The sequence below is a fragment of the Sander lucioperca genome, chromosome 6, assembly GCF_008315115.2.
Source record: "Sander lucioperca isolate FBNREF2018 chromosome 6, SLUC_FBN_1.2, whole genome shotgun sequence".
In the NCBI taxonomy this organism is placed as follows: Eukaryota; Metazoa; Chordata; class Actinopteri; order Perciformes; family Percidae; genus Sander; species Sander lucioperca.
The window spans coordinates 23604584-23616650 of record NC_050178.1 but is presented as its reverse complement, the minus strand read 5'-3'; the positions used below and the strand labels follow the sequence as shown (position 1 = coordinate 23616650).

Below are 12067 nucleotides of genomic sequence, written 5' to 3'. Positions count from 1 at the left end.
ACAGCTCTCCCCTGCTTAGGCTCTGGGGAAGTCTGCCTTCACAAATGCTGCCTGACGAATTCTCAAAGAGAAAAACATGAGCCGTAACCACAAACACAAACACAAACACAGCGGCACTTTAGCAAGCCTAGTGGTGTGGATTTGTCTCTTTGCTCTTCCATTTATTCCTTTTAATCTGCTTTATGTGATCACCAGTTCCCTAAACGTATAGGCTTCTCTATGATATTGTGTATTTTGTCTGACAGTCAACGGATTATCAGACAAATGACAATGTTATCATATAGGGTCACTGTCTGAATATCCACATTGAGCTGGACAACCTGATCTCACAGAATTTCGTGAAATGAACACGGCCCCTTAACTCAACATCTGTGGCAGTTTCACGCAATCTCAAAGCATTCTGTGATGGGCCCACGGACCCAAGAATTCTGTTAAATTAACACGGCCCCTTAAGTTAACCAGTCCCTCCAGGATTTCGCGGCCTTTTTTTGAGATTGTTGCGGCCCAAAGTGCCTGATTTCGCGGGAGCTTTTGTAAAAATTTGCGATAAAAGTTGCGATGTCTTTTGTATGTTTGTTGCAATGAAGTTGCGGGAGACCGTGAAAGATTTATTTTGGTATAGTTCTTTAAAAATAAAAAGGAAACATGTTTTGGGGAGAATAAAATAACTCTGGGCTGAGTTTTCCTAGTGACCTTTCCAAAAAGGCTCAGGATGCTGTAAATGTTGGTATAATATGAAAATGGCTGGTGGATTTAAGACATAAAATTATAATTTATTGAATGAATCAAATTTGAACATATGTGTCAGTGGCTTGTTGATCTTTACATTGTTAGTTATTTTCCTAACCTGGCCTGGGACACACATTCATACGGTTTGATAAAGTACTTATTGGACTTTAACTTATCATTAACTTACAATAACGAGCGTAGCTGTCCTCAATTTAGGTCATTGTATCGTCTCATCTCCGGTTTTTCCTGCATCCACCGTGTGTGTGTGTGTGTGTGTGTGTGTGTGTGTGTGTGTGTGTGTGTGTGTCAGTCGTGGGGGGAGCTGAGAAGTTGCCCCCGCCTGCTGCAGAGAGCCGACAGGATTGAAACAGCAGCAGCTTTCAGCGACTTTAGAGAGAAATAACGTCACAGCGTACATTAATGTTAAAATGCATACAGGTTGGCAGAACGGTCTGAAATGTTATGCACGGTCTTTCGCTGTACATTTTGTTGGTATATGTGAGATGCTCGAGTCAGTCACACACGTTTCGTCTTCATCAGAAACAAGGAAATGATCAACCCGTGGCCATTCTCACTCCCGCTTGGTCATTGGCTCTCAGAGTCACATACTGACGGCACGTGGGACTGCTGGGATTGGTTGAAGTTGCGGGAAACTTCAGGTTATTGGTCAAATTTGCGGAAAAGTTGCGGTGATTGGTCAAAATTGCGAGTCGCACCAAATTCGCGGTGATTGGTTGAATTGCCTTGAATTGGCGTGATCGCGACATCGCGAAATCCTGGAGGGACTGGTTAAGGAAAAGGTCGTATGTGGACTTACGGTTCCGTGACACGCAGGAAGAACGGGACGTTTGGGTTTAGGAAAAGAAGAAAGCGACTTTAGGAAACCTGACATGCGGGACACGAACGCAGGTCTCCTGGGTGAAAGTCCTGTGTTTGACCCATCCACCCCCCCAACCAACGTCTTTACGTGGAATTTCGGCCTTACATACTACTCGCTACCGTAGTCGCTCCTAATGCTACGTCATCTCCTCATTCACTTTACTTTGGCATTGTTTGCCGTGGTGGCCACACGGAATTTTCACAAATTCTGTCTCACCACCACGTAATGCGCGGTTAACAATTCGTGATCATTTCACGTAATTCTGTGAGAGCAGGCTGAGCTGGAAGAAAGCTCCTACCACGCTGCAGCAAATAATGGCTGCTAAGATATATGTATGTGTTCGAAATAGATGGTAATTGCACCTTTACTGACTGATGAAATTGCACACTACTGGGCCAAAAGCATTTTCCAGCTCTAGAAATGTGAAGCCAAGGTCTCAGTTGCTGCTTCAGCTGCTCGTTGAACATGATTTTGTGCTACTGTAGCATTAAAAAGGTTGACATTTCTGCTGTGGCTGTTGCTTTTCTCTTTTCTTCAGCCAGAAGTGTGTTTCCCATCCATCAAAGAGTCACGTGAGCTGAATTTGATTGATTTCTAAAAGGGCTTCTCCTTTTCGTAATTAGAAAACCACCTTTTCTCTGTAATGATCTGGGGATTATTTGCATCCCCCGTCAACCTTTTGAGCTGCAGCCTCCACTCGCTGTTCAATTTATGGCTGCCACCCACGCTTCTCTGGCTCTGAGAATGCCTTGATTTTTTCCCCTGAACTCCCAGGCATTTGTGCATATCTCACACATGCATACAGGTATCTTTTGCCTCGACTGTAGAAATGAAAGTGCATAAATAGTTTGGTGCCTTAATCTGATTTCACAATTATTTAACGCTTCGGTAACACTTTACTTGAAGGTATCGACATAATCGTGACATGACACTGTCATGAACGTGTCATAAATGTTTATGACTTCTGTCATTAAGTGTCATTCGGTTTTTGTCATGACAAGTTGACATTGTTTGGGTTGTCTTGGTCATGACAACTTGACATAAAGTCATTAATGTCAAGTTGTCTTAATAAGGACACTCCAAAGAAATGTAATGTTAACTTGTCATGACCAAGACAACTTCTGGTAATGTCACTTTGATTAATGTCAACTTGTCATAATCAAGACTAGAGGTGCAACGATGAATCGATTAATCGATTAGTTGTCAACTAATTATTAATAAAATTAATCGCCAACTATTTTGATAATCAATTAATCGTTTGAGTCATTTTTTATTAAAAAAAAAAATCTGATTTCTCTGATTCCAGCTTGTTAAATGTGAAGATCTTCTAGTTTCTTCTCTCCTCTGGGACAGTTAACTGAAGATCTTCTAGTGTCTTCTCTCCTCTGGGACAGTTAACTGAAGATCTTCTAGTTTCTTCTCTCCTCTGTGACAATAAACTGAAGATCTTCTAGTTTCTTCTCTCCTCTGTGACAATAAACTGAAGATCTTCTAGTTTCTTCTCTCCTCTGGGACAGTTAACTGAAGATCTTCTAGTATCTTCTCTCCTCTGTGACAATAAACTGAAGATCTTCTAGTTTCTTCTCTCCTCTGTGACAATAAACTGAAGATCTTCTAGTTTCTTCTCTCCTCTGTGACAGTAAACTGAAGATCTTTTGAGTTTTGGACAGAACAAGACATTTGAGGACGTCCTCTTAGGCTTTGGGAAACTCTGATCCACATTTTTCACCATGTTTTGACATTTTTATAGATCCAACAACTAATCGATTAATCGAGAAAATAATCAACAGATTAATCGACTGTGAAAATAATCGTTAGTTGCAGCCCTATCAAGACATCCCAAACAATGTCAACTTGTCATGACAAAAACCGAATGACACTTAATGACAGAAGTCATAAACGTTTATGACTTGTTTATAACGTTTACGACACGTTCATGACAGTGTCATGTCATAGTTATGACAGCGTCATGTCACGATTATGTCGATACCTTCAAGTAAAGTGTTACCAACGCTTCCACTTAAACCACCTGTTTGTGACAAAACCTAATATGCAACCCGGTCTCACGGCAGTTTGTGTAAATGTCACGTTATTTTTAATCTATTGATACGTGTTCACAGGGACGTTTTTTTTCATGGTGGCCAGCACGAAATATCCTACGGGGAAAAGACGCCTCACATGCCGGGAGACGGGCGAAAAGGACGCCTCATATGCTGGGAGGCGGCCGCGACTACGGGGAAAGGACGCCTCATATGCTGGGAGGCGGCCGCGACTACGGGGAAAGGACGCCTCATATGCTGGGAGGCGGCCGCGACTACGGGGAAAGGACGCCTCATATGCTGGGAGGCGGCCGCGACTACGGGGAAAGGACGCCTCATATGCTGGGAGGCGGCCGCGACTACGGGGAAAGGGCGCCTCATATGCTGGGAGGCGGCCGCGACTACGGGGAAAGGGCGCCTCACGCGCCGGGAGACGCCCGCTGGGGAGGCGCGACAATAACTTTATACTACTCCCTACCATTTTTGTGCTGTGACCACGAAATATGCTTCCCATTGAAATACGTTGCTTCACATATTCGTGCTGGCCACCACGTAAAAAACGAGAAAAATGTCCCCGTGAACACGTATCAATAGATTAAATAACGTGACCATTTCACGAACAGCCATGAGACTGGGCTGTAATATGACCTGATTAAAGGTGCCCTGTGGGGCGTGGTTTTTGTTGTAAACAAGCAACAGTTATTACATTCACTGTTCTGGTACGTGTCCACTGTGACATGTTTATTTTTTATTTATTTATTTTTCATTATTTTTTGGGGCTTTTCTGCCTTTAATTGGTAGGACAGCTAGACGAGAAAGGGGGGAGAGAGAGAGAGAGAGGTGGGGAAGACATGCAGGAAATCATCACAGGTTGGATTCGAACCGTGGACCTCTGCATCGAGGCATAAACCTCTATGTTTATGTGCGCCTGCTCTACCCACTGAACCAACCTGGCCACGACTGTGACGTTTTTTTGACTGCAGGGGTGGCCTTGCTTTTCCAGCATTGGACGCTTGATGATTTCGCCACTAGCAATTATCAATTTCTCTTCAATGACCACTGACAAGCAAAGAAAGCAGGCTACCCCCCCCCACAACCGCGATAGCTGCACCTGCTTCACGTATTGGCTGTCAGCAACCGAATTTCAAATCCGACTTATTTGGAAACTTTCTCTTATTTTTGAACATTTTATGTGAGATATAAGCTGCAGTTGCTGAATCTGTCTTCATTTTAGATTGAAAAAGGTCAGTTTAAAAGATTTTTTGTCATATTTCGAGAGGCAGCGAGTCTACACATCTGAGCCTCTCCCAATAATGAGCAGAACCACAGAACCACAGACACACGCATGTATGCACAAATCCCTGTCAGTATACAAAACCATGGAGACCCCATGACACCAATCTCTGCAGCACACAAACACAGAGAAAAAGAAGAGAACAAAAGGATGAGTGCAAGAAAGTGACCACTAACTAGTAGGGCTGCCTGTGGTAGTGTAACCTACTGGGGGGGAGAATATAATGATCAGCTGCCTCATTACAGATGACACAAAAAACTGTCTTTGGTTAAGCGGCACATCACCCTCTGCAGCTTGTGTCACGGAGCATTTCAACTTAAATTTCTTTGATATATGGTATACAATGTTTTGTACATAATTTAAAAAAATAGTTCAAATCTGATCGAAAATGCTTTGCATTCTGAAAATCTTGGCTATACATAACATAACAATTTTTTTTTTCTTTAAAGGTCCTATGACATGCTCTTTGGATGCTTTTATATAGGTCTTAGTGGTCCCCTAATACTGTATCTGAAGTCTCTTTATATAGACCTTAGTGGTCCCCTAATACTGTATCTGAAGTCTCTTTTATATAGACCTTAGTGGTCCCCTAATACTGTATCTGAAGTCTCTTTTATATAGACCTTAGTGGTCCCCTAATACTGTATCTGAAGTCTCTTTATATAGACCTTAGTGGTCCCCTAATACTGTATCTGAAGTCTCTTTATATAGACCTTAGTGGTCCCCTAATACTGTATCTGAAGTCTCTTTATATAGACCTTAGTGGTTCCCTAATACTGTATCTGAAGTCTCTTTCCCTAAATTCAGCCTTGGTGCAGAATTACAGCCACTAGAGCCAGTCCCACAATGATCTTTCCTTAGGATGTGCCATTTCTGTGTCTGTAGCTTTAAATGCTATTGAGGAGGAGAGAGAGGGGGGGGGGGGGGCAAGGTGGAGGTGTGGTCTTGACCAACTGCCATGCTTCCCTTGTTTGAAAGCCATGATGTCTCTCTCTCTCTCATGGGTGGGCCAAATTCTCTGGGTGGGCAAAGCAGAGAAAGGGGAGGTAACCTTTCCCCTTATGACGTCATAAAGGGAAGATTCCTGATTGGTCCATCTGAGCTTTCATTTTCTCAAAGGCAGAGCAGGATACCCAGGGCTCGGTTTACACCTATCACCATTTCTAGCCACTGGGGGACCATAGGCAGGCTGGGGGAACTCATATTAATGTTAAAAAACCTCATAAAGTGACATTTTCATGCCATGGGACCTTTTAAGAAAAGCAGAGACACTCACTGTTGATGCATGAACTGTATTCATCAATGGATTGGAATATTGATTGTATATGTTTTGGTGTATGTCACTCTCTCTCTCTCTTTGTCTCTTTTTTTCTATCCCAGAGTGTATTCCTCAGCAACATGAACAAGATGAAGAACTTTAAGAGGCGTTTCTCTCTTTCTGTTCCTCGCACTGAGACCATTGAGGAGAACGAGTTCACTGAGCAGATAAACCAGTTCAACATACGGCACACTCAGGGTAAGAACCCCCATTTTCCTCACATAACTCAAATATATACTCCTTAAAGCGTAGCTCTCGCCAAAATGCAACCTAGGGTCTTTTTGTGAATGTACTCGAGTCAAACTTTAGATAAGATTGACCGTATTCTTGTTTTCGGTCAAATGGCCTTTTGAATGGGAGAGCTAGGGGCACTACTATGATCACATCAAAATAGCTATTTTTAAAACCACAAAGAAGGCTCAACACAACATGAGACTTTGCTCCAAGTATCACCAGGAGCTCTACACCTTAACGAAAGCATTGACAACATTGTTTGTGTTCACAGAGTTTACTAAAAAAGGTTTTGAACAACTCACTTTAGCAGTTGGTTTTTCCGCTCCCCGCCATCTGGCCAGTCAAAAAGTGATATATATATATATATATATATATATATATATATATATATATATATATATATATATGATGATATATAAAGTGATAATCAATTACACAAACAACAGACAAAGACCAAATACACAGAGCTACTGATAAAGCCGAAGCCCCATCTAGTGGAAAAGTCACACCGCACCACTGGTTACTAATGCCTGTGAAAAACAATTGTATCTGCACCGTGAATTGGATACTCTCCAAAATGTAATGGGTTCTTCCTTGGCTCATGCTACACCCTTTCACCAAGTTTCATGAAAATCAGGGCAGAGGCTATTCCATAATCCTGCTTACAGACAAAAAAACAGATCAACTGAGCCATAAACATGGCCTCCTCGTTGGGCGTAATAAACCATTGGTTAATTAAGCATGTTCAAAGTCCTGAAGCCTGAGCTCCTCTACTTCCTAGTGTATTTTGGTCCATGTATGAATGAACAGCCCATGTCTATTAATAGAGCACAAACAGCAATCTCATTCTGGTTTTTAATAACAAACGCAAAAGCCTTCTTTCTATCCGTGTCTGCAGTGGACCCTCATGGATTAACCAGGGCTTTTCCAGTTATGACTAGTACCACGACCGGAGCTTAGCCACAGAGGATCAGCATGTTTTAAAGAGAAACTAGGGTTATGGTGGGATAAGTAGGGGTAGATAATGCAAAGGAACTAAATGCATTCAGAATTACGTATTCAAGTGTCTCTGCGTTATGTATGTATGCAGAGTTCGATTGTGAAGCTAGTAGAAAGAGATGGAATAACAATGAATTGCGTGAAAAGATTATGCACCTTTTAGATCTCAGAGCTTTCATCAGGATGTCATCACTGTGCGTTGTTCATGCTTCATGCTTTGCTTTAAGGTGGGAAATAAAGCTTAGATGTGATGCTTCATATTTATATTTAATGCATAAAAGTCAATAGAAGGAGAGAAGTGAATCAAGTGGAAAACAAGAAAGTTAAAGATGTGTAAAGGCCGTTTTACAGTCGCCGTAGCTGAGTTGGCACGTGCCAATGTGATGTCAAAATGACGTAGATCTCGCTGGTGCGCCAGGATTTTGAGTGTGCGTCCAGAGGGCGTGCACCACTCTATTTTTTTCTCAGCGGCGCGCGACAAAGCGGAAACAGGAAGCATGGACGAGCTCGAGGGTAACCGGATGCCAGGACGCTCAGAGTAACTGCAGATCTCTCTTGTAAACTTACTAGGTTAAGATGAGCTCTTTTATAGTGAATGAAAGGCTTGATCCAAATACTGGACGCCTTATTTGAACGTTTAGGGCGTCCAAATCCACTTTTGCTAGTTTAATGGTGAGGGGGTTGTACTTAGTGTCTTCATTAATCAGAGGTGTGTTTTGGGCGTAACATGTAATCAACCAATCAGAGATCATCTCCCATTCCCTTTAAAAGCCAGGCGCGTTTGGACCTTGGAGCATTGCTGTTATGATGGAGGATTTGCACCGTAATATTTTTATTTGTAATCTTCTGCATGTGTGTGTGCTGCTGGCCCAATCACTTTCCGCTTCCTCAAGATAGCAATACACCCAGAATGCACCTGAACACACCTCCCTGTAAGACCAGCACGCCCATGGGCCACAGATGGGCGCAGGTGCATTTGCCATTTAAGCGTGGGCGCTGGATGGGAAATTAACAACTGTGTCGGTCTTAAACTAGCAAAGACACTTGGGTCGGGCTTTGCGCTACGCCGGGTTCAAGACAGGACCCTTAGCCTCATGTGGTTTGGAGGACTTGTTGAACTAAAGCCTCTGTCTCCTGTGTGAAGAGAGAAGCAGCTGGATATGTAGTTTAACCCCTCAAAGTACATCTGTCTGCGTCGCTGTCTACTCCTAAATGTCAGGAAAGAGGTAACCAGACAGAGAGAGAGAGCAAGAGGACAAAGAAATGGAGATAAAGAGCTGAGTGAAGTAGAAAGGAGGCCGAGCGTTTGACCCAAACCCAGCAGATGTTGACTCTCCTCTCTAAGCTTTTCCTGCTCATTTATTTTTCTCCTCTCTCACATGTGAGGGTTTATATCATGCTCCTACAGCTCGATGCACAGCATATACTGCTGTTTAGACTTCTGACATTTTCTGGTGAATATTAAGGGTGTGGTAGGCTATATGCAGACTGATCTCATGAAGTGGTGTATGTATGACACGCCAATTCGTATGCCATTATTGGCGTGTTATCAAGACGCATACTCGCTTTGTAGCGTGTTTATCAACGCCGTTTGGCCTCCATTGACTTACATTACCTTGTGATTGCATGTGAATTTACGCAGTAGCGAGTAGTATGAAAGGGAGAAAATCCGTAGGGAGGGTGGTGGATGGGTCAAACACAGGACTTTCACCCATGAGACCGGGGATCGGGTCCCACGAGTGACCGCATGTGATGTTTCCTAAACTCAACCGGTTCTTCTTTTCCTAAACTCAACCGTAATTTTCTTCTCACGATAACACGCCAAGTGGCGTATATGTGTACGCCCGCACTATACAGCGTAGACATGCACTTGGATAGCTGAAAAAGCGTACAGATAACACGCCACTTGGCTTAAGAAAGTTGGCGTGTACGTTTACGTGAAGTCATGATGCCATGTTGCTATATGTTATACCACAGACTAGCATGGCTGAAGACTACGTGTCTTGTTTAGTATGCACAGCATTTTTCATCAAGGTTTGTTATTGGACATGTTGAAAAATATGATAAATAGCTCGATTGCAGAGTTGATCATCATTTTAACTGTTCTGTTTGTGTACGGATTAAAAATTTATATGTGTAATAACTTTGCAGAATAAAAAAATACAATTCTGCTGCTGCCTGACTTTTCCTAAAATAGTCTGTATTTTAATTTAAAATTGCTTTTATATACATTACACAAAAGGCAAAGAAAATACAATCACTTTTACCTATTTCGGCCATACACGGTCATATTGACCGCTCGGATTTTCGCGGTATTGTTTTTAATTTTTCGCGCGGTTGAAGATGCATCTTGGTTGCTTAGTAACTACCATAGTCTCTGTCAGAGCAACGTAACTAGCGGTCTCAAGTAACAAGTGTGGGCATCACCGATGGGCCGAAGGCAAAGCCAGAGATGGTAACGTAGGCTACTACGGCGTGGAGGCACTCTGTTCTGAATCAGAAGGCAAACACCGGGCGCTCGCTCTGTGAAAGGCGCGGTACACGTAGATGGCCGGTGGCTGTTTACATGTTCATATAACTTTATACATCCTCGAACTGGCTGGAATCATTGCACACATCCTCTCCAAGGAGTGCACCAGCAGTAAAATTGTCCGGAGGAGTTCATGCAGTAACTGGCAGAGGAGCTGAGAGCGGAGTTTATGGAGGAAAAAAGGTCAGCGGCTCACGGTCCGAGCAGCGCTGTGTACCGCAGCAGAGGCCAAAACAGAGGTAGTGCCAGGTTAGGTTATAGCTAAATGTTCAAATAAGATACTTATAATTGTTATTTGGCTGTTATGAGTTAAGTTGAATGAATTTCCACACCGTATTTTTCGGGATATGAATGTATGAAATAATTACGGTTTACTATGCCATGATATGAATTATTGAAACACGTGTTACTACTCAAATGTATAATTAAACTCGTTAAAATGTACATTTCGGTGTTATTACGTTTTTCTAAAGATATCCTAACACAATACATAATACATTATGCAATTAGGTATTTATCATGAGAGATTATAGAGTTTGGAACCTGGCGGTCAAAATGACTGCTCACGGCAGTTCTAGTAGTTATGGCATTCTGGCACTTCTAGTGTTAAACAAGCCAGACATGTAATTCAGCGAGTGCAGGTAGGTGGATCTGTATCTTTGGAGAGAGCCAGGCTAGCTGTTTCCGCCTGTTTTGAGTAAACAAACTAATCCCTTCAAGCTCTAATGTGGCATCAATCGTCTTATCTCACTGTTGGCAAGAAATGCAGAGCTATCTTATAAATGTTATATACAATATAATAAGCAGAATATGCCTCCTAGTAGGGTGTGATTTGTGAAAAAACCAGAGGGGGGGGGGGCATCTTTTTTGATCATGCACGACAAAATTAAACATGCAAGAATTAAATTCCCCTTTCAACACCATGGATAGTGCCACTCGTCCAGCCATGCCAAAACACTGATTTATGAACTTCAATATCCAATGGAAAATAATCTCAACGTGAAACAGCATGACGTGGTGTCAACGTAAAACTCAACGCTTTCAAGACGGAGAGCGGAGTTCACGTTGCGGCGAAAACAAAATGTGTTTTAATCACGGTCTTTTTCCTAAACTTAACTAGTCGTTTTGGTGCCTAAACTTAACTGTCATCGCCGGATGACGCTCACATTTTCTGGCTAGACTCAACTACCACGGGAAAGATATAGATTTTTCAATTGACATGATTCGGAATTAGAGGGTGACACGGGAATCAATGGTCGCTCCCATCCGATCTGGAGCCCACAATAATACTCCCATCACATCCCGATCATGTGACTGCCCCCCCCCAAAAAAATCCTTTCCTGCAAAATCCAGAGAGAAAGACTTCTGAATCCCGTCCCGCTCCCGTTTCGTTCCCTATGTTGTCTAAAGTTATCAGACTCTGTGTGTGTGTGTGTGTGTGTGTGTGTGTGTGTGTGTGTGTGTGTGTGTGTGTGCGTGTGTGTCTGTGTGTGTGTGTGTGTGTGTGTGTCTGTGTTTGTGCACAGCTGCAGCGATGGCTCTGAATTGACGGTAAAGCCCCGAGGGAGTGATAGCAGCTCCTCTGCTCTGCTGTGCTGATGTTGTGTGAATGCAGCGCTGCAGAGCTGTTTGTCTCTCACTGCTGGGGGGGGTTAGGGTTGGGTAGTGACAATTTTTCAAGATTTCCTCTGGTCATAGTATTCCCAATCAACAAACGTATTGTGAGTTGTAAGTGGTTCTCGTTTCTAAAACGAAATGCCTCGCAATCTTTGGGCGCACTCATCGCATTGCAGCGTAATTTTTTTATTTAATCTCCGGCTCCGTCCCGCTGCCGTTGATTTCTATGCTCTATTCGGTCCCTATCACGTTACAAACAGTGAAATTGATGCTCGATGGTGTTTTAAGCCTCCACCGTCGCCTTCCAGGCAGCTAACCCTAAACTTAACCCTAAACATAACCATTGCCGCGCTGCCTGGAAGGCGACGCTAGGGGCTTAAAACACCAAACACCGAAATTAACTCCCGTACCGCAGGAATACCGTGAC

At 43.0% G+C, this 12067-nt stretch overlaps 1 protein-coding gene across 1 annotated transcript in view; it reads left to right on the top strand.

Annotated features, from left to right (window-relative positions):
• Positions 1-12067, top strand: part of cdk18 (cyclin dependent kinase 18) — a 79015-nt gene that overhangs the window by 20182 nt on the left and 46766 nt on the right. The window contains exon 2 of the mRNA XM_031304935.2: positions 6323-6458. Coding sequence (XP_031160795.1) covers positions 6341-6458 — 118 coding nt within the window. The 5' untranslated portion in view covers positions 6323-6340. The remainder of the gene's footprint in view (positions 1-6322; positions 6459-12067) is intronic.